This window comes from Magallana gigas, chromosome 4 (assembly GCF_963853765.1).
Source record: "Magallana gigas chromosome 4, xbMagGiga1.1, whole genome shotgun sequence".
Classification (NCBI taxonomy): domain Eukaryota; kingdom Metazoa; phylum Mollusca; class Bivalvia; order Ostreida; family Ostreidae; genus Magallana; species Magallana gigas.
The window spans coordinates 56,461,627-56,485,853 of NC_088856.1; the positions used below are offsets into that span (position 1 = coordinate 56,461,627).

Genomic DNA, 24,227 nt, shown 5'->3' on the forward strand with positions numbered 1-24,227 from the left:
TGATTGTTTTATGCTTAAAAGAAAAAATGAAATACCTATTATAAAATTTCTGAGTTTTTATCTCGCTCATCATTGTCTGAAGAACAAGGATTGCTGTCAAAATATAAAAGTTATCACATGTACAGCTCAGGATAACAAGATGATTACTCAAATCATACACATCATATACACAAGGAGATAAGTGGTATGTGCAATACTCACTGAAGCACCAAAATGACAGGTTCATTTTCCCAGGATATTTTCTAACAGGATGTCTAGGTTACAAAATGTCACTGAAAAAATCGTCATTGTGTAGCGATTGAAACAATTAGATAACTGTTCATGCAAAATGTTTTAAACTTGTTGCATTAAAGATATAAATGGTAAGAAAGCTGCACATCTTTTACAACTTTCGTACAATTGAATTCTGCAGGATATTATTGGTTGTTTTGTTTCGTTTTCAAAAAAGTATATGTTGGTTAACACACGTACACCTGTCACACTTCAGTTGCGTCATCAAGGCCATTTCTGCTGCATTCAGCTGTTGCTAAGATTATTGCACTCATGTGGCGTTTACTTTACGTTCATTAGCATTAATAGCGCGCCTGCACGGCGTGTCAAGTTGTCAACCAGACCACAAAAACTTAAAACAATGGCTATTGTACAATAGCAAGCAATAAAGTATTTTCAAACTTGATGTGAATGACTATGTAAAATGTAGCATTTGCTATATATTTCAATTTAGGAAGTGCCATTTTGTTCTGATTTCAATAGCCCTTCTGTTTTCTTACAATTGATAAATTACATATTTGTAGACCTATCTAGTAAGTTATTTTGTCTTTCACAAAGTACTGTATACAGGGTATTTTCGCCCTGTGATATTTTTGCCCTTTTAAAATTAAAAACGGTTTCGCCTCGTCTTGAATTGTCCAGATGCCGTTATGTTAACTAAGATATTATTTTGAATATAGATTTCGCCCAGTCTTTAATTCATCATTCATCTTGTTGCTTTCCTGTACAATTGTACAAGTTAATATTTATATACCAATATGGAAAGAACGTCTTGCACACGCATTCAGCGAGCAGAGCACGCCGTAAAGACAAGGTAAAAACTCGCATAACGTCATGAAATCTCGGTGGATACTCAGCGAGCGCGCAGTCAATCGCCAAGTAGAACTCAGTTAAACACCGTGAGACGTCGTAACATCTTTAATTGTAAACATTTCAAATGAATTAGTACATTTTCTCTGAATTTTTCCTGCTATCCTATGGCGATTCCAGGAATCCGTGAAAACGCCGCGGAAATGCAACTTAGTGTGACAAGGCTTTACATGGAGAGCTTTGATAACTTTAAGATTTTAGTTATTTAAGTAAAAATAAAATCTTACTTACACTTTCTGAAGAGGAAGTTTTGTTACATGTTCACCATAATCTACTTTTTTCATAATTTTCACAGTTCATTCCTGTGTTCAGCTAATACAAATATGATATTGTACTAAAATGGTAGTAGTTATTTACGAATTGCCCCTAAAAAACATTATCGGAGAATACGGAAGTTTGCTTCCTGTACTGATCAATTTCCGTCTGTTATGTGCATGCACTATTTGTAGCTTCTTCCGCATGAACTGCATTTTGAAACAAAATCGTATATTGTATATTATGCAAGACCGTTATGCTGGTAAATTTATTTGTTTTAAAGGCGTGACCATTTTCTAACTAAGCCCGATGAAGACCCAAGATATGCTTATAGTTCTACAACAAGCTGATTGTTGCCAGCTTAGTTAACATTTTAATCTATGATTCTGATACGTGAAACAAACTTGTTTTGTGCATGGAAAAACCGAAAAAGTGTTTTCTATATAATACATTTGTTTCCGTATTTTTTTTTTTACAAAACATTGAAATTATAAGTCATAATTAATTTATTTGATACATGTACTGATCAATTTCCGTCTGTTATGTGCATGCACTATTTGTAGCTTCTTCCGCATGAACTGCATTTTGAAACAAAATCGTATATTGTATATTATGCAAGACCGTTATGCTGGTAAATTTATTTGTTTTAAAGGCGTGACCATTTTCTAACTAAGCCCGATGAAGACCAATGTAAATAATCACAAGATATGCTTATAGTTCTACAACAAGCTGATTGTTGCCAGCTTAGTTAACATTTTAATCTATGATTCTGATACGTGAAACAAACTTGTTTTGTGCATGGAAAAACCGAAAAAGTGTTTTCTATATAATACATTTGTTTCCGTATTTTTTTTTTTTTACATAACATTGAAATTATAAGTCATAATTAATTTATTTGATACATGTACTTAATATGTACGTAAATTATTACATTAGTTACACATTACTTAAATAATGAACAAGTCGATAATATAGATTACATGTTGTTGTGAAAATATAATTTCGTTTGTGAAATCAATATTCTTTTTTCTAATTTCTTTGGACGTAAGCAATGTACGGACAGTTAATTATCGAGATAAGAGTTGTTAAAGGCAATATCACGTCAACTACTGCAAGTCTTTTGGTGATCAAGCTAACTGTGTCGATCAAACTGGTGATAAATATGGCGGCACCCAAAATCTAAAAGAACGTTTAGCTGAAAGTTCATCTATTCTTTTTTGTCACACACACTAAATCTGTACTACAAGTGTTACTTTTATACCACACACTCTGAGTAGGCGTCAATAACTTTGCTGCGCTTGGTATTATAAAAATATTTTCTGAGTTAAAATTGGTTCTTATGATGCGTTGGTGTACCATTACAAAAATGCAACATTGACAATATCATAATGCTATTTGATGTACAATTTGTTGAATATCTAGTGATAAATGATGAGTGTAGGTTTTGTATATACATCTGAATGTTAGAAAAAAAACCACTTGGCTTTTTGTAAAAAATTAATAGTTTGTACAAGTTGATAAAGAGATACGTTGTGACACAGTGCATACAAGACGGCTGCAATTATACCAAATTTAAACATAATACTGTAAATTGGCAAAAATACGATGGTTTTGATTTCACATTATTTAAGAAAAGAAGTTAATAATTTTTCTATTGATCGACGTATCAAAGAAAGAATCGACCGGAAAACTTCATCAATCCGCGTAGCGCATTGATGAAAAAGTTTTCCGGTCAATTTTTTCTTTGATACGTCGATCAATAAAGAAAGTATTATCTTCATTTCTTATCATTTAATAAAACATTTTCAAATAAAAAAATGTGAAATGTCATTAATAAAAAATGTGAATATTGTAAATGAAGTGGTGCGTATGAATACAAAAGCAACAATATTCAAAATGGATGCTCCTTCAGCTGATGCAGAGCCATTGAGCTGAATTTAATGGATTAAACACAAATAGTGAGTTAAAATCTGAACTGGCTGAATTAAAAGCGAAAGGAAAATACATGCGACAGCTTGTGATATTATTCACTGTGCAGAAAAACTCGTCATAAAAATAGTTTTCATGTGAGATCGCTGGAATATGCAACTAAACATAACCAGCCAAGGAAAGGCGATCTTGGATGAAAATAGCTGATATGTCGACAAAAAATAGTATGTATAAGCGACTTTTGTAAACGTTGTGGTAACTAGATAGCCAGTGATGTACTTAAATGGTATATCTGCCGCTTGGAATGCGCCGCAGGAGTTGATGTTTTACTCATAGCTTTTCTTTACTACGCTTATTCTAGTGACCGATCATGTACGTGTGAAAATTTAAAAATTATCGTTACCAAATTTGAACAGCAGCGTTACCGTGAAAGTTTATAGGCCAATATGTTCTTTATAATATTCCTGGAAAATGGAACAGCCAGACTCCCTGTAATGTTGATTGATCGCAAGCAGACGAAATCGTGAGAACACGCTTAGTTTTCTATTTCGTGAATCAAATAGTATGTTTTGTTTATTTGAAGGTTAAACTTTCAAGTTTTTATATTCACAAGGTTGCATTTTGTTTGCTGACAATAAAACAGACACAACTTTACATTTTGTTGACAGTGTTTATCTTGGAAATCCCCGTTCTATAAATAGTGTTAGATCAGAACAGTTGAGAAAAGTAGATCCGGCAAAAATTTTATTGATGTAGGTATCAAAGAAATATTTAGACTAATCAAAAGCGCCGATATCTCATCAAACGAATAAACATTAAATGATTCGCAATTCATCGTTTTTCTGCAAAATTAAACCCACTGTAAATTTTAACTTTTTAAAACGTGTTTATGCTTATACTTTGGTCAACTGGTTTTCTTGGAGCGTGAAATCAAAATTATCGCGACTGATACTTCTTGAGAAATTGTGAAATTGTGCAATTTTAACATCGTTGAATTAAAAAACGTACACAGTACTTGAAATGAAACCATTGCAAATCCACGGAAAGCTTGCATGTATTTATAACTATAGGGAATTACATGCAGACAGATTTCTAGTTAATGTCTGGTATAATTGTGTTTTTTAGGGGAAGGTTGGGGTGTTTTGGGCTGCAGATTTGTAGTTCTAAGATTCAGATAAACAATGAAATTGAATCTTTTGCAAGTTGCATAAGACCTTTCTTACAATGACGAAGGAAAATGTTACTAACCATTTAGGACTGCAGATTACAATAGGTCTATTCCAAACTTCTGCCGGAAGTTCCGTCTTATAACGGCAACGTGTGTCGCGTTTGAAATATAACGTACGAGCTGAGTTATCACAATTTTCGCAATTAGTTAATGTATGCTAATGAATTTATTTACTGTTTGTTTAAAGTGAAGAAAAATCTCTTTTTTTAAAATGTGTTATTATGCATGAAAGTATTTACATAAACAATAGAATGATATTTTTCTATATTTTTATATTTTGTGTTCTAGATATTTGTCAATGGTATGATTTAAAATAACATTTAAATAACATGTATATCATATGTGTCACATGTGGCACAAGTTCTACATACGTGCATGTGTACATGTGTTAACACAAACATGTTAAATATACATTTTTAGAAAAAAAACTCATCAAGATAGGATTTGCAGGTTTTTTAGGAAATATTGCTCTTGTAAATCGTGAAACATACATTGCACATGTTTCTTTTGTCAATTGAAAGGAAACCAAAATTGAATTTACTTTATAAACATGAATACTTGCTAGATAAAGAAGCGAAACAAATGAGTGAATGAAGTGATGATTGATTTAAGAATCGTTTATTGTTTATGCAATCTGTAATGTCAACACTTTTCGAAATAAATTTCCATTTTTTGAATAAGAATACATAGTAAAAATAATGAGCTTTCTGTATGAAATTGATAGTCATTCTTTATATTACTTCTTAATCAGAATAAACTTAAGGATAGATAGGTACATTTAAAAGAAGTGTTTATTTCTTACCTCTTAACTTTCTTTCACTCTCAAGAATCTATATCCAACGAAAAATAATTTGAGTCAACTTTAACATGGACCTTTTCTTGTATTATCGTACCTAAAATATGATTTATTTTTATTTTATTTTTTTTAATTTGTTTTGCATAAAATTTGGCTTCTGTCACTAAAATTTGTTAATATGTCCGAAAATAGTTAAAACGTCTTAGACATTCATGTAATATGAAATTTGTAAATCTGTCCGAAAACTGTTAAAATGTCTAGGACACTTATGTCAAATAAAATTAGGAAATTTGTCCAAATACAGTTAGCATGTCTTGGACATTCATGTTAAATGAAATTTGTAGGTTTGTCTGAAAACAGTTAAAATGATTTCTTAGACAACCATGTCAAATGAAATTTGTAAATCTGTCCGAAAATAGTTAAAATGTCTTGGACAATCCATGCAAAAAATATTTGTACATTTGTCCGGAAACAGTTAAAATGTCTTCAACATCCATTTCAAATGAAATTTGTAATTTGTCCGAAAATAGATAAAATGTTTCAGACGTTTCTTATTTTGTTATTTTACCGTTAAGTCGCGCTAAGCAATGTTTCAAAATTATATAAACACTCTTCAGAAATCGTCTTTGAGGGGCAACTGTTAACTTGGATTCAGACATATGTATTATTAATCGGTTAAATTTAAACTTTGTTGCATTTTGAGCACAGATAGTTTGTTGTTAACTTGTATTAGTAAAAGAGCTGGGTGGTTGTGGTCAATTTAACATTATATTAATGTAAGAAACGTAGTCACATTTTTTTAGCTTAAATCGTTGGATATTTTCTAACTAAATGTATAGTTACGGACTAAGATAGCAATAGTACTGTCTTAAAAAACTTTAGGGTAGACGTAATGAGTACCTTAATGACCACCCAACCTCCTTTATTTAGCGATAATTTTACATTCATTACCTTTGTGTCAGTGATAGTATTGTTTACACTTTGCATAGATACCAGGCGATGCTTGATATCCACAGAGCAACTGATGCTATCCCCACCTTCATCCTCTCCAAAAGAATTCCTTGCCTTCGAGTATTTCAGACGCCTCTTAATGGACTGTTTATGCAAGCAAATTTCATTGACTTCCTCTGGAACCGGTTGATCCATTTCCTCAGAAAAACACAAGGATAATTGTTCGGTTGTGTTCCGTACTATAACTTTTAAATTTGATTTCCTGCTGATTTCCTGGAAAGAGGTCTTCACTGTTGCTGTATTACAGAAAAAAGTAATATAGCAGCTGATGGAAGCAGGCACTGTGCCCATATAATAATAAGGGGGAATGTATTATTAATACATGGTATAAAATACTCAGTTTTTGAAGTCGGGGATTGGTATTGTATTTAATACTTAAACTCAATTAGGGAAATATATGGCAAACAAGGATGCAGTCTGAACACAGGAGTTGATGTCCAGCAAAGATCAGTAGTATTTTTCGATATTATTGCAGTAAATGAATATAATTTACAAAAGTGTAAACGGTGTACACCTTTTTGGAAAGTCAAGCGCGCCCTTTTTGTTATCAAACCAGTTGATCATTTTGGTTGGGGCCTAAGCAAATGTAATAACGCCGAAAGAACTTAAACAAGAGGCCCATGGGGCCATATCGCTCACCTGAGCAACAATCGACGTTCAAAAGATACTGTGCCATATGGTCCCTCGGTAGAATAACAAAAAATAAATATTGTAAAGTATTCGAATTTTACACTTATTTTTGCATACACGTAATCTTTGACATTGTACCTTCATGAAATACTATTTTTTACCAGAATAAGAAAAACCTACGCAAGATATAAAACTAAACATTTGGTAGGGGTACACTGTTAAGTTGTTAACTTCCAGTTCCCTATATTTTCGTTTTGCCCCCCCCCCCCTACTTTGTAAAGCGATCAAAATATATGAGAGCATATAGGTACATTTTTTTTCATCAACTACTTACTAGTTATTGTATTTTTAAAAAAATATATATAATAGTTTTTGTTTTTTATTTAAAAAATTCTACATGTATAGATGTGAAGAAGAAAATTGTACCTCAATGTGCTCAATTCCTCAAATTAAAAACATTCAAAAATTTTATTTGTCTTCTCCATTATAATTAAATGACTGTTATTTACTTCGCGTACAAACCAGGATAATTTTCCGCTGTGATATTTTCTTAGGAATAGCGATAATTACTTTATCCCCGCAACAGAAATGTGTCAGACCTATGGAAACTGTTTTAAAAATGTCGTTTTTATTTACTCGTGTCTGAAAAACTATCAAAATTGATGTAAATTTCACATTATTAATTGTATAAAGCTTTAAGAGGGGGCCCCAGAAAGTAGTTATATACAGAATATTATTCTTTAATTTGCTTGTACAAGTATTTAACATACTCTAATTCATGTAGAATTTCTAATGTTCAACCAAAATTTCAACGTCAATCGTAGAATTATAAGCAAGATACAGAGCTCACAGTTCGCCTAGGTTTGAGTCATATTTTGTTCAAATGAGTTTATTACATTCAGCTTAAAATTTTTAACTTGGTATTTCCTATTCAGCATTTAAAAAGGAAAAAAAGAATGGCCGAAGATTTTTAATTCTTTTATTCACTCAAGACCAGTTCACTGGTATTTGAGGTTCAAAATCAGTTTACACAAATGTACACAAACACAGTCAAGGATCACATGTACAGTAGGAGTAATAATGACGAAAAAAGGTTAAGTTTACAATACAATAAGTTGTGAAAGTTGGTTTCTGGAAGAACAGACTTTGAAAATTTTCTTAATAAATATTGACCATTTTTTTTTAAATCGTTAGTTTTTAAGATCTGTGTACAAACATAGAATTGTGATCAAATCTCTGTATCTTGCTTAAAATCGAAGCTTAACACTCAAATATGGTTAGTAAATAGAAATTGTAAACAATTAAACACAAGAAACATGCACTATAACAAATAAAGAACACAATTTATTTTTTCGAAATGAATCATATACATATACATGTATATACCTACATATTTCCGTCAGCGATATCAAACTCTATTTAAACTGAATAAACTCGAGAAAATGACGAGCATCTCAACAAAATCTATTGCATTAATCTACCATTACGCAAAAGATAATGCCGAATTACCGATAGAATGAATTGTATTTCAGTACATTCTTGATACATCAGATTTTGCTTAATTTGCGCAGGTAAACAGTTAACTGTTTGATTTACCGAAGTCTCTGTTTGATTTGATACGTAAAAATCACGAAATGCAGGCGATAGTTCCTACAAAGCATAAATAATGAAAACTAAACGAAAATCAGAACAAACTAACACCAACGTCATGTGTGAAAACTGTCAACGCATTGAAATATTTAGCCTCAATTTACTTCACAAAATCGGCACCAATATATTGTGCATGTTTCAAAAATTTCCCTTCATACGCGAACTGTTGCACAACAAGCAAATTCATCATCGACCCTTTTTCGTATAATGTCATGGCTGCTTTAAACTATTTAGAAGTATGGAAGACGAGTCTTGGTAAACTGGGTATGCAAACCCGGGCCGTGGCAAAATAAAAGCCGGGGCAGATCGGCAATCGTCAATCGTCAATTCCAAAATACGCATTATTTTGCAGCAATATTTACAGCGAATACGAATATACTGGTCCATCAAATATCCTGAAATTTTAATGAGATTGGCAGATTAATAACTGCCAATCTTTTGTTTTGCCCAGGCCAAGTCTTGCCTACCCATTTTACCGTATGCCGAACCCGAAGCTATTAAACTGATTGAAACACGCCTTTCCTTTATTATCATTTTCGTAATAACTCAGATTTGAAATAGAATTAGCACTTCATTTTTGCAATTTATATTTGCCCTCCCATAAGGATAATTTATGCTAAACTACGTTGAAATGGACTCAGTAGTTCTTGAGAAGAAGATTTTTAAAAATGCATCCCCCTTTTTTCTACAGGTTCAAGGTTTTCTCCGCTTTGAATACAGATCGGACTTTAATTTCTGCAATTTATATTTGCCCTCCCATAAGGATGCTTTGTGCCAAATTTGGTTGAAATTGAATCAGCGGTTTTAGAGAAGAAGTTCAAAATGTTCAAAGTTTACAGACGGACAGACAGACAGACAGACGGACACACATTTAGACATATATTGGGTACTTAGTGTCCAAAACTTTATTGGGTATCATTATTGGGTACATGATATGGTTTCACACGAGAATACATTTATTGGGTTAAATTTCTTTGCAGATGTATTGGGTATCAACAAATGTCCATCAACTTCTTGGGTACATAATTCTAGATATTACCATGCATTTTTGATATAAACTAATTAAAATAATTATTTTTATCTAATTCATGAAATTTTTTAAATAATTCACAAAGCATAAAATAGTAATTTTTTTAAGTATATTTTTACAGTACCCCAACAAAGCATGTGTTACAAGATAAGATAAAGTAATACTCAACAGAGAACGAACAGGCCTGTGACATACTTTGTTTTAATCTAGTATAGGAATTTATTTGATTAATAGGAACATTAAAGAAAGGGGGGGGCTACTAGGTCATAGATATGGGGATTACCATATAAAGTGACTTATAGGGTATTACCCAAGTAAGCATTGATCATTGACCATGTTTCGTTGGGTAATACCCTATAAGGCACAGACTTGTCCAAGTTCTGTTGGGTAATACCCTATAAGTCACAGACCTGTCCATGTTTTGTTGGGTAGTACCCTATAAGTCACAGACTTGTCCAAGTTTTGTTGGGTAATATCCTATAAGTCACAGACTTGTCTAAGTTTTGTTGGGTAATACCCTATAAGTCACAGACTTGTCCATGTTTTGTTGGGTAATACCCTATAAGTCACAGACTTGCCCATGCTTTGTTGGGTAATACCCTATAAGTCACAGACTTGTCCATTATTTCTTTGTTTATACCTTATAAGTCTTACACTTCTCCATGCTTTCCTGGGTATTGTTCTTATAATAACCCAATAAGTAAACAGTAAGTAAAACACTCACTGTTTTTGGGGGTAAATACCTATACTAGTATCCATTACCCATTAAGTCAGAGACTTGTCCATGTTTTTTTGGGTTTATTCCTTATAACATTTACCCAATAAAGCATGGAAAAGCCGGTGGCTTACTGGGTAATACAGAAATGTGCAATTTTAGCCAACAAAGTAATTCAGGGAAACATCTGAGTTAAAGTACTGTCTTTGCAACATGTATGCAATACCGCATATAGTGTAATTTTTGCAATGATCTACATGTAATTTTCGCGACCACTTTTATATCTTAATTTTTTAAATTCACAGAAATAATATCCCGTATTCTTTTCTTTTAGAAATTTTTCAAAACGCAAGAAATGACTGACGCAAATTAAAAATATTACATATCTCTCCCATTTTCGCAAATTTGTGACACGTAAAAAAAAACCTTTATGCGGTATTTTAACTTTCAGTTATGTATGCTTTTCCTTCGAGTAATTTTTGTGAGTTGATTTTAATCAACTCTCCTATGCAGTTACTATGGCAAACGGGAATTGAAACAGAGTTTGTACCTATGCACACATCATCACTGCTGACAAGACTTAGTACTTGGAAATAATTAATAATTTTGTTGTAATGTATTCAGAACCATTGTTTTTCACAGAAACTTATTTATACATACCTTATAATAATAGTCAGATTTTAAATGGTACGAACAATTTAGATATTTTTTGTAGTCGTATGTATTCCTTCGCCAAAGTTCAATATTGCTGGGATGCAATTTTGAAGATATATTTCAATTACCGATACATAATGCTTGGCAGAGTTTGATGGCGTTAAATCTATTCTTAAATATTACACAACATTATTCACGTGGGGTTTTCCGTCTATAGCTCGGAAAAGCCCGATAATTCATAGTAGAAAAATTGTTTTAATACAGCTATGAAACTACATATTATACTTACAATACAAAATTACACATCGTTGATTTTAAAATAAACAATAATCAATAAAATTAACTCCCGTCATTACTTCAGTACTTTGATTTAAAAAATTTAACACACTCAAGTTTTTGATAACTTCATCTTTAAATGCATCGACTATACTGTGAAATCATTAAAATTCGTGGATTGCTTAAATTTTACAAGTTTGCAGGGACGTAATTTATAACCCTTAATTATTTATCCATGGAGGACGTTAATTTGTGGATAAGAGGCACCCATAAATTCAACGAAAATTGAGCATCATTAATATTTTATTAAGGAAAGTGAAAAACAACAACTTAAAGGAACTTTAAACAACAATTTATGATCATAAACTCAAAATTAATCAATTTACATAACTGTCATAAACTTTGAAAATCTCAACATTATCAACAATTTCAACAATTATCATCAAATATGTAATATACACAAATGCATATGCATGTACACAAATTTATCAAATCTTGCAGAAAGATTGTCAGACATCTTACATGTATGCATTGGTTAAGAAGATCAAACAGACCATTCCATAAACCTTAAAACTGGCATAATATTCAGCTCGCATACAAAAATGCAGAGAAAGTTTAAATATTCAACAGTTATTGGCTGACTCATAAAAATACACATCCAAAAATATTCAAAAAATGTTCATATCCACATACTGGTACATTTCGGGTTTTTTTTTTAAAACAGTGACAAAGATTTTTGTATGTGTGGAATTACAATTCACATACCTTAACTCATCATAAACTTTGAAAATCTTAACATGATCAACAATTTCAATACAATATTTACTGGTATTACAATGCATATGCGTGATGTTCTTTTCTATGAGCACACACATATATTATTAACAATTTCATCAAAGTTATATGTACACTAAGACATAACTCAATCAAAAGTGCAAATCTTAGCAAATTTATTACTTTTTAACTCTCTTAAGGTCATTCCATATTTTTTCTTTATGGTCTCCCATATATCCTTTTCCACAATATTCTTCTGCACTTTTAGTTACATTCTGTAAGTCTTGGGCACATTTTCATTCATGGGAGTGTATTTGATGTGCAACAGTCTGAAAAATATTCCCTTACTTCCTTTTCCTCTTGTTTGACCATTTTACTCTTGTTGCTATATATAATATATAAAATAAAAATATCGAATGTTTTTCCTGTATCAACATTCTGTATTGAAGAAAATTGTAAATGTTTATCTTCATAACCACCCTCTAAGGTCATGACCTACACAATGAACAAGAATATTTATTGTTTAGGGGTGAAGATCCCATTTGTTTTTAAGATATTTGGTCATCATTTTAAGTTTATGGGGGTTGAGATTGTACAATTAATCTGCAAAATTAAGATATCCCTATCTTCAAAACTGTTGGGAGTTATTTGCACAAAAGATGTACCCTATAAGCAAATGACTAGTTCAAAAGTGGGTATTTTTTTGCAAAAATTTATAAAGTTAAAATCCTAGCAATAATGCATATCTCGATTATATATACAATTGATCTGCAAAACAAAAAACCTTAATATCTTGAAAACTGTATGAGTTGTCCAGACAAAGGGGTACCCTTTTGGCAACCGCCTGTCATTTCACCACTTCAATTACCAGATTTTTCTGATGGTGAAACCCATTAAACGCTTTCTAACACTAGCTGTGTATTTTTCCTGCAATGCTCTCTACCTTACTATCCACATGAAACGCCTGAGTATAGTCCACTGATGCATTTTCCATAGGCGGTATTGTAAACATTCCGGTTCATAGCTCCGGCCCTATTTTTCGTTCAGCAACGAGGGACCTCTTGAATGAAAGCTCATCAAATTGCCTCTTTCCTGTTAAAATTTTATGGTGTGAAGTCTGTACTGAAAGTCTCTAAAAATGAAAGTAAAAGTAGGGAATTTCACAGTTTTGAACAGAGTGTACATCAAACAATTTCAATTCTTTCCTTCAAATGATAATTTAATCATGACACTTGCTTTTAAAATTGCAAATCCTTTTTTCTAACATGTGTCAAGCATTCTGATTTCAAATGTCCCAATAAATGTATATACACTCTGCAATTTAGCAATTTTTTTGCTTAAAGAGGTTCACTCCTTAGGTTTTGGGTAGCCATTTTGGGTCACCTCTAGTCTGAAAATTTTGCATCACATATTAATTCTAGTAGTATATTCATATTTTCAGGTTTTCAAGAAGGAAACTCACTAGTTTTAGAGTACCGGGTACTGTTACTTTAGCTTCCTAATTTTCAGCGCAGACCAAACTTCTAGATAGTTTGTGTATTACGATATATTCATAATGTTCTAAAAAACATATTTAAACAATATTTTGATATTCCTATCAGTATATTTTGGCATATTTAGCTTATATTTCATTGAAGTTAAGAAAAAATTAACTCCAATTTTGGCCTAATATTAGCTTATTCCATGCTTTATCTCAAATTTTTGAGATGTGACCCCTACTTGTTTTACTTTTAAATGAGACATTGAATGTATGTCTATTTGTATGCAAAGTCTTGGAAAGATGACACTTTACTATAACTTTTTAATTTGCGTTATAATTTGATTACTCCAAAATTTTGTAACATCTGTTGTTGTGTTCATTATGTACTGGCCTTTGAAGCCCCAGTAAAGCAAGAATTTTTAAATTTTGACTTAGATTTTACTAAAAGAATAAAAATACCCACTAAGTCTGTGAAATATGTATAATCAATATAAAGTTTCCCAGTAATTATCTGCATGTCAAATACTGAATATATAGTTCTTACAGGTTCCTTCTTTCAAACTTGGACAAGTGTAATTACCCGGTAGACATCATTGTTACAAAAATAAATTTTACTTACATCTAGTGTGCCTCATTGTTGTGTTTTAATCTTTGATGAAGTTCCAATTCAATATACAAGGTATCTAAAATGAAATGTTTTGAATTTAATTCTACATGTATCAAACACTATCCCCAACATTTGTATTTTCATGTCACAATCAGCCATTTATTTAATACTCAGAGAGAGAGAGAGAGAGAGAGAGACAACAACTACTGTAACATCTCCGACACATTTGTACAACCTAAAGACCAACACCAACACTCCCCCCCCTTCAAACATTCAATATCAACCCCCACCCCCAAAAATTAATCTATTGTTTTAAAAGTATGAATAGATAAATACAGGTAATTATCTACATAAAATGATTACAGATAATTTCATTCAATATTTTGATTATGAGGCCTAACAAAAAATAGGTTTGTTTCCGCTTTCAGGCTAAAAAAAAATAGGGGCGGTAGGTCGGCTTCTTTTTTTCTTTTTCTTTTTTTTCCCCTCTCCATCTGTTCAATTGTGCATATTAAACAATTTATCTATTAAACTGGGTAAGATAAAAAAAACAACCCAAGTATTTGTTGTCATTGTTTAAATGATCTGATGAACTTTTTCCACGGCTGGTGGGAACATTTCTCTACCTCAACTGGCACGACATGTGCTGCCATTTGTAAATAACAAACCTCTACACAACACTGATGACATCTAAATAAGTTCTATAAGCATTTTTATGACTTAAATTCAGAGGACACAATAAATTTTTAAATCGGATAAAAACGAAATTTTAACAATAAACAGATAAAACGGAAATTTACGAAAAAACTCGAAAAAATTTTTTGGGTCAGTGGGTTTAAGTATGGGTCAGTTTCAAGCAGAAACAAACCTTTTTTTTGTTAGGCCTGATTAACAAGGATAGGTTTTATGGATTTAGTACTAAGCAACATGGTAGGCTTTCACATATTAAAGTGTGCATACGTACATCTACAGTCATGTCACATACATGGCAGATTTGTTTACACAAATTTAATGCACATCTATAATCATAAACATAGAATTGGAACCTACAAGGCATTAAATGCAACTCCCTTACAATGCAAACTAATATTACATGTAGATAGCTAGACACTGCTTAAATGAATTATTTTCCTTCACTAGAAACTTTCTACTTATCTACGTTCACTTTTACTCGCTTGAAATGATCGCACTAAAAACCAAATGCGATATTTTTTATTTTTTTTAATATAAAAACTCAAAATAAATTACATTCAAGTCAAAATCAGAATTTCTTCAATTCATTAAATTGGTTTTCTGAAAATCCCAAAGGGGATGGGGGTGGGGGTGGGGGTTGTGATGGATTTTTTCTTATAGAATGAGTTATTTAAATGATTGAACTTCTTGGAAATTTAGGTTGTTCACATAATTGAGAAGATGTACAACAGAGAAAGGATGTTTATCATAATAATTGTAAATAAACAAGGAATATACCTTACCAGCATGGAGTTCAATATTGGTATAGTCCACTAATGTATTTCCATCTGAGGCGGTAATGTTAACGTTCAGGTTCATAGCTCCAAAGCCTTAATTTTCGTTCAGCAACGAGGGACCTCTTGAATGAAAGCTCATCAAATTGCCTCTCTCTTGTTAAAATTTCGTAATGTGAAGTCAGATTCGTTTTCTGGCAAAATGTGTCTGTATTGAAAATGCAATGTAGTGAATTTCACAGTTGTAGGTCAGGTAGACTGCTTGCTATTTCTGCAATTGATAAAAAAATATATTGATTAAATATTGAAATCAAATTTAATTTCTATTTAAATAACATAGATGATATCCCGCACAAGCACTGGAATTTGTACATTAATATGATACAATGCCTCATGTACTTGACCTTTATTTATTCATTACAAATTGTTTTATTTTATATCAGATCAGGGAGTGGATGTATACTGTAGTGCATCATATCTCTCTCTTTTCTAATTTTTTTTTTAGGTCAATTTTCACTTTAACTATTATCACTGTCCCAAATAAGAATTTTCGGATAATTCAACTTCCTTGTTTTATGCATAGATCATCTATTTATACAGACAGAGAATTGTTAACACAATCTGTTCATGGTTCACAAATTAACGTACAAGCTTAGAGTACATGTACTACCGATAAAAAGTGGTATAAAAATGTATGTAATTTAAAATTAATTTATATACATACATAATTATTTATTTGCATATCTTAATTCAAAATTTTCAGATCCAAGGTAACTGCCCGATGATTAACCCTAATAATATATATCATAAATCAAATTCATAGGGCCTATCAAAAAAAAATTGTTTGTTTCCGCTTTCATGCTGAAAAAAAGTAGCGTCGGGTCGGTCGGAATTTTTTTTTATTATTTTCAAATATTTTTTTTTCCTTCAATATTGCAGTATCCATACATGTCGGTTAGATACTGACACTGCTGAATGGTATAAAGTGAGAAATACTTTTCATATCATTCCTGACCATTAAGCTGGTCTTAAGAAAACACAAAAATGATATTATATATAACATACTTCCTCTGACAACGATGAGAGCATTATTAAAATCTATAACACATGGAAACATACAGCCATATTGAAACAAAACATTTGTGTTACACTGATTTGAGAAGAGTAACTGCTTCAAGCGTTTTTGTGACCAAAATTTTGAGTAATTTTTTTCAAAATCGGATAAAAACGACAATTAACGATTTTCCATCAAAAATCCTTTTAAAAAGTTTTGAGTCGGGGGGTAAAAGCAAGGGTCGGTCGGGAAAGCGGACACAAACAATTTTTTTTTAGGCCTAGGATAAACCTTTGCCCTTCTGAAAGTTAACAAAAACTTGACTGAATGACATATTTTTGCCAGAAACCTTTCAGTTTACAAATAGCAGTTTTCTCTTATGATTATTTTTACACATAGGAACCCGTACATATTTAATGCACATACCTTGCCCCTGGCCTCAACAAGGTCTTGCGTGTCCAAGGTTTCTTTTCCAGAGTTGAAAGGTTTGCATGCAGTGATTTTTCTATGCTGCTAACCTAAATTCTGTTCACAAAAACTTTCAATCTACAAATTAGAATTAATATTTATGTGTGTGTGTTTCATATGACCGCTAGCATTCTTTTATGATTGTGTACAGCTGACACTTCACAATGAATTAGAAAATTTGTCTTTGTCTCCAATAGAAATAATGCAATATAATAAGTTAACAAATTACAATAAAAGTCTTTTTTTTTTAAGAATGTATTTAGGTATGTTTAGAAAATTATTATTTATATTATCCAAGGTTCAACTCTTTTTTCTACAGAATCAAAAAAAAAACTTAAATTGTTTGACAGGTACAAGATAATATAATTATAAACATACATAATTATACAAGTGTTGTACATACCTTTAAACTGTGAATCCAGGCCTCGATCCACTTTTGCTCTTTGTCCAGATGTCAGTATAGCTGATCTGATCATCATCATGTGATTCTACAACAACAAAGAAATATTTCAGATTTTATATAAAGTTATAACACAGGCACTTGACCTTATATAATTTTCTTGTAATACAAAAATACTCTAATATTACACAATTAAGGTACACCTCGCCGCCATTTTGGATTTTTCTAGGACAGTCATACCTGCAGGAATTTCGGTGGAGATTCATTGATAAAGTTAATTAATTTGCAATACTCTCCATCTTCAAATGGTCGTTCGACATCTACATAAGCTTTAACGAATTCAACCAAATCAATGCATTTCATCTGTCAACAATGAAAATGACCCCTCATCCTGCATCTACTGCTTTTGATATGGGATGAATGGTTAAACAGAGGACAGAAGTTGACATTTTAATGTCATACTTAGGGTAATCCCTTCCAAATAAAGCAATGATACAGATACCAACAATTCAAGGCTTACTTATTTACTAGACCCCCAATATGTTCCGAAGAAAAATGGCACACTATATATACAAAAGCCAAAATATCATTGGTCAACACTTTATGATTAACCAATGAAAATCAATGAAACATAACATTACGGCGGGGAAATTGATGTCAATCATGATATCACTTAATAAATCATAAAATCTCTCCCGAACCAGGATATATTAACCAATATAATTATAATTATTTAAGGCAGTTAATGTGAATTTAATAACAACAAAGAGGTTCATGCTGAAAGGAACGCTGATCCAGAACATGATGTAAATGGTAGTCGCAATAAAGAAACAGAGAAAACTCGGAAAGGTCTTAGTGACGGCACTAAGCCTGTCTCCTAGTATGGTCATTAAGAAATTTAGTTTAATTAAATGTATATGAAAGACTGCAAAACCAAGAGGATCAAAAATAGTTTTATGATTGAGTTTCAGGCTTAAAGTCGGACTGAAGTGTTAGTTTTAAATAAATTAATCCAAGCTATTAGATGGCAGCGATGTGTACCTTGTGTATTTTTAGGTATAGGGTATATTATTTTATTATGGAAAAGATATATTACATCATGCAAGTGCCTGTGAACATGAAACATGTACATACATTACACAAATGTTGTACATACATCGTGCATGTGTTGACTTACCATTAAAAAGCTTATCCAGGCTTGACTTCTACTTCCAGGTGCTAAATCAAATGGGTCATCATCACATGATTCTGCTAAATCAAAAGGGTCATCATCACATGATTCTGCTAAATCAAATGGGTCATCATCACATGATTCTGCTAAATCAAAAGGGTCATCATCACATGATTCTACAAAAAACAAAGAAAAAGTATATGTATATGACATAGTTAGCTTATTTGTTCATTTTGGGGTCCAAAGAGGTCCATACAACTTTCCTACTGCACCCAATATATACATGTACATATATAGCCATTAGGTTTCTAAAGATCCCATACCAATGAATCTTATCACAGGTAAATATTGGTAGCTCGAACAAGAGATATCTCGAATACCCTGCTTATGTTGAAGTCTACCGCTGGTCCCGACCGTTTAATCTCTATAAAAATGTAACGATTTTAAAAACTCCTGATATCTCGAATATGGTACGTATTTTCGATTACCCTTCTTATGTAAAAGTATATTGAAGGGCTAAAACGTTAATTTTACCTGATTTATCTAAAAGTGGAGTCATTTTTTTTTAACAGCTGAACATAATTGCATGGTATCATTACTTCACACGTTCACACGGCAATATTTACACCTTTCAAAACTATTGTTACCTCAATCATGCGAGACATAGTTTATTAAGATGGCAGCTTGTGTGTTTTGGGCATGTAAGGTGGTGTGGGGCACATCTTTTTTCAAAAGCTTTTTTGGGGTTCAATATTGTAAAATTTGAAAATTCTAAACCGGTGAAAGTATTCTAATTATAATTAATAAATGTACTTGAATCCACAGTAATATCGACAGATGTCCCATCCCATACCACCTTAATACATATCTATAAAATTTAGATTAAACACAGCCATGATTATCGCAAATGTGTTTAATAAAACACACGTACTGTATACGGACATATTGAATACACAGCTTGTGAAGTGACTATGATTTATCATACATGTGAAATGTTTCCACTTTTCAATATAATTACTAGATATGAGGACTGATGAGCACAATAAATCAATATAAAATACATTAGCTTCACAGACACAAAAAATACAAAAATATACTGTGTGTATTAGCTAGATAATAGAAATTATATGTGTTATTTGTTTAATTTCAAGCCGTATTTTTCATTTCATACGTGATAAATTTCAGTAATTACATGGTAAGTGTTTCATCCCATTGCAAGTTGTAAACTGTCGAGTGACAAAAATTTTAAGTCATATTTAAAAGGAAACATTGATTTAATAATCAAAAAATATAAGTCATATTTAAAAGGAAACATTGATTTAATAATTTATATAAAAATGGAATTAATCAGAAAGCCACTTTAGATATCTTGAACCCCTGGATACTTGTATCTCGAAATTTTGTTGAAGTCACCTCAATTAAGTTCAAGATACCAATGTTTACCTGTATTTTCAATCTATTACCATTTACAATTTTCCCGAAAATGTTTCTATGTTAGACCCCAAGAAGTGGTTATATAGTTGATTTGGAACAGCTAAAGAAATTTTAATCATTGAAACAATGTCAATTTTTAAGACAAAAAGTTAATTAAACAATTAATCACTATGAAAAAAGTATTAAAGGGACAAGGTCACAATTTTTGTCATAATTTATTTTGCTATTTTGAATGCACAAATAAGGCATTTAAAATGATTAATCGAAATAATTGTCAGTTGTTAAGTTTTATGCAAGATAGTTCACTGTGACACAATTTTAGGCTTTGTAATGTAAACAAGGATTGTGCAATGATTTTGTTTACATACATTAAAGACCAGTTGTAAAACTGAAATCAATGTGTAAAACGATTGGAAATGAAAATTTATGCCAAAAACAAACTAGCAGATAGAAAAAATCTTCTTGGAGGAAAGTTTTACAATAAAACTTCTTAATAACAAACACAAGAAGCACTGACAAACTTGTTGGGTACTTAGACTAATTCTTCCATATCAGTATTGTTGTTTATGATTAAAATAGATTTTGTCAATATATCTTTAAAAATATGAAAAGAAAAGAAATATATAAGACTTTAAAATAACTTACATTCTTATCCAGATAGCAATAAGGCCTTGAATGAGTTTTCTCTAGTTCCAGGTGATATGTTCATCAAGCATCTGTTTCAGTAGCCATTGCTACTTTCTGATTGGATAATCTTATCACATGTCATAGTTGTTTGGAACTCTTCTGAATTCTTCATTGTTGATGATAAAACCAAAGGCATTCCGAAAGAATTTGATTTCAACAAACAGTAAAGTCCATTAGATGGACTAGATTTTATAGACAAATCTCAGACAAACATTTATTGGGTTTGTGTTATCCAATACCCAGTAAATGTCTCTGGAACACAATGAAAGCAATTGGATTATTGGGTATACCCAATAAGTCAAAAGTACCCAATAAGTGTTCCAATGACATAAATTGAACCCAATAAATATTCTCTCGTGAACACAGACGGACAGACGGACGGACAGACGGACGACGGACAAAATGTGATCAGAATAGCTTACTTGAGCTTTCAGCTCAGGTGAGCTAAAAATATTACATGAATATTATGATCCCTTATTACTTATATCTACATTATGTTCAGCAATTGTCAATTAGACATAAAATAATTGAAATTCATTCAGACGTTGTTTTCTTTTCGTATGATTATGGTAACCCTGCTTATACCCCGACAACAGGGCATTAATATACCGTATGTAATTAACTGATCGTATGTCAAAGTGAAATAAACCACTTGTCTAATTAATTTAAATTTACGCAAATTGTGACCCTTTTATGCTTATCTCTTAAATATATTAACTTAAACGAAGTCTCCAAATAATGAACGAAATTAAACATTAAATACAAACAGTCATATATATTTTTTTTTAAAGGTAATGGCTTAATTAGATCTGGTTGGTAAAAAAAAAACAAGACTGATTACCATTACGACACTTTCACTCTCAAGAATCTATATCCAACGAAAAAAATATTTTAGTCAACTTTAACATGGATTTTTCTTGTATTATCGTACCTAAAATATGATTTATTTTTTTTATTTTGATGCATTAAATATTGCTTCTGTCAATAAAATTTGTAAATATGTCCGAATATACATGTAGTTAAAACGTCTTGGACATTCATGTAAAATGAAATTTGTAAATCTGCCCGAAAACTGTTAAAATGTTTAGGACATTTATGTCAAATGAAATTTGTAAATCTGTCCAAATACAGTTAACATGTCTTGGACATTCATGTCAAATGAAATTTGTAAATATGTCTGAAAACAGTTAAAATGATTTCTTGGACATTCATGTCAAATGAAATTCGTAAATTTGCCGAAAACAGTAAAAATGTCTTAGACAATTCATGTAAAAATATTTGTAAATTTGTCTGGAAACAGTTAAACTATCTTTGCAATCCATGTCAAAAGAAATTTGCACGATGTTTCAGACATTAATTATTAGGGTCTTCCGTCTTCAGCGGAAGACCCTTCTATTATTCTATTGTTTCTTTTTCACTTTTCTTCTTATTATTCTTTTTTTTTCTTACCGATTTTGTTCAGACGATTTCTCGGAGATGGCTTAATCGATTTCACTCAAATTTTCAATATAAACGTGTTTTTATCTTAAGCGGATACTTTTTTTAATTTTTGAAAAAACACTTCCGGTCAGAAGTAATCGTCCGTTTACGATTTTGAAAAGTCAATTTTGTCTGTCGGGTTTCTCAAAAATGAGTAAAGATAAAAGGCTGAAAATTTCAGATGTGATAGAGCTACCGTTTTGTCTGGTGCACCTCGGTCAAGAGAATGTCCGCCGTCACTTCCGGTCGTCCCCGGAAGGAAATTTGAAAAGTTTAATTTTTCGACTTTTTTATTTTAAATATTTTTTTTTTTGAAATATTTACACCTTATAGTGACCCCTTTACTGATTCAGAATATGTAAATTGTTTTAAAATTGATAAAGGCATTTTCGAGAAATTAAGCGTCAAAGTTCTGAAGCGAGAGTCCGAGTAGCTCAGTCGATAGAGTCGTGGACATGGCCACTATTTTACGCTTAGATCAACGGTTTTATCTTTGAATTGATAAGTTTGATCTAATCTATTCAAAAATCGGACGGAACACCCACTCGTTGCTCGCAACGAGATCGTGTCTAGTTATTTTTATTATTATTTTACCGTTATGTCGCGCTCAGCAATGTTTCAAAAATATATGAAAACTTTTCAGAAATCGTCTTTGAGGGGAAACTATTAAAATTGGATTCAGACATATGTATTATTAATTGGTTAAATTTAAAATTTGTTGCACTTTGAGGACAGATAGTTTGTTGTTAACTTGTGTTAGTAAAAGAGCTGGGTGGTAGTGGTCAATTTAACATTATATTAATGTAAGAAACGTAGTCACATTTTTTTAGCTTAAATCGTTGGATATTTTCTAACTAAATGTATAGTTACGGACTAAAATAGCAATAGTACCGTCTTAAAAAAGGGTAGACGGAATGAGTACCCTAATGACCACCCAACCTCCTTTATTTAGCGTTAGTTTTACATTCATTGCCTTTGTGTGAGTGATAATATTGTTTGCACTTTGCATAGATACCAGGCGATGCTTGACATCCACAGAGCAACTGATGCTATCCCCATGCATTTATTTTGAACACAAACATTTGCTTACATTAATTGCCTTTGTGCTGATATTGAACTCGTTTGCACTTTGTGTAGATGTGATGACGGTGTTGATGTTAGTACTCTGTGTAGATATCACACCATGCTTGACTTTTATTGAGCAACTGATGCTATCCCCACCTTCATCCTCTCCAAAATATGTCCTTGCGTTGGAGTTTTTCAGACGATTCTTCGTGGACTGTTTATGCAAGCAAATTTCATTGACTTCCTCTGGAACCGGTTGATCCAGTTCCTCAGAAAAACACAAGGATAATTGTTTGGTTGTGTTCCGTACTATAACTCTTAGATCTGATATTCTGCTGATCTCCTGGAAAAATGACTTCACTGTTGCTGTGTACAGAATACATGAAAACAAATAAACCGATAAAAGCAGTCACTTTGCTGTAAGGGGAATAGGATTTTTTTTATTACACAGTTTTTAAAAAAATACAAAATGTTACTTGTTTGTCTACGAATCAAAATTTATTGTATTTAGATAAATAAAATCGAATAACACTTACAAAAATGTGATATAGTTGTAAGTGAAATTAACCATATGGCTAATAGTTAAATATTAAAGAAAACAGTTTTTCGGGGGGGGGGGGTTCTTTTTTTTGGTGGTTAAGGTGTTTTCAACTTGCAAACAGTTTCGCTCTGTCTTGAACTCGGCAAGACGCAGTTATATTACAAAAAGAAATATGATTCATTTGAAATCAAGTTTTAAATTCGTCTGCGCTGACAACGATGGCAAAAGAGGCCAGTACAAAACCAATTACCGGATATATTTCCTCTACACGATAGATAGCTGTATAT

At 31.7% G+C, this 24,227-nt stretch overlaps 1 protein-coding gene and 1 long non-coding RNA gene across 11 annotated transcripts in view; both read right to left on the reverse strand.

Annotated features, from left to right (window-relative positions):
• The window catches only part of LOC105346830 (uncharacterized), a 49,745-nt gene that overhangs the window by 17,893 nt on the left and 7,625 nt on the right, over positions 1-24,227 (reverse strand). Inside the window, exons 1-3 of one of the 5 annotated variants that reach the window (XM_066083174.1) lie at positions 6,300-6,621; positions 5,355-5,382; positions 202-272 (exon numbers count right to left, since the gene is read on the reverse strand). In XM_066083174.1, the coding sequence (XP_065939246.1) occupies positions 202-226 (25 nt within the window). In that variant the 5' untranslated portion in view covers positions 227-272; positions 5,355-5,382; positions 6,300-6,621. Of the gene's footprint in view, positions 1-35; positions 94-201; positions 273-1,371; positions 1,692-5,354; positions 5,383-6,299; positions 7,332-23,424; positions 23,766-24,227 lie in introns of those variants that run through there. The other 4 variants (XM_066083175.1, XM_066083176.1, XM_066083173.1 and 1 more) reach the window with 4 other exon arrangements.
• Positions 11,940-21,281, reverse strand: LOC105330916 (uncharacterized). 6 transcript variants are annotated; one of them, XR_010713467.1, is made up of 8 exons: positions 20,814-21,270; positions 18,741-18,910; positions 17,567-17,651; positions 17,122-17,241; positions 15,651-15,912; positions 14,188-14,251; positions 13,032-13,220; positions 11,940-12,473 (listed from the first exon to the last, which is right to left on the reverse strand). It is a non-coding gene; the product is annotated as an uncharacterized lncRNA (long non-coding RNA). The 6 variants fall into 6 exon arrangements; XR_010713468.1 differs by having other exon boundaries at positions 11,940-13,220; positions 15,646-15,912; positions 20,814-21,281; XR_010713469.1 differs by having other exon boundaries at positions 11,940-13,220; positions 18,741-18,877; positions 20,814-21,279.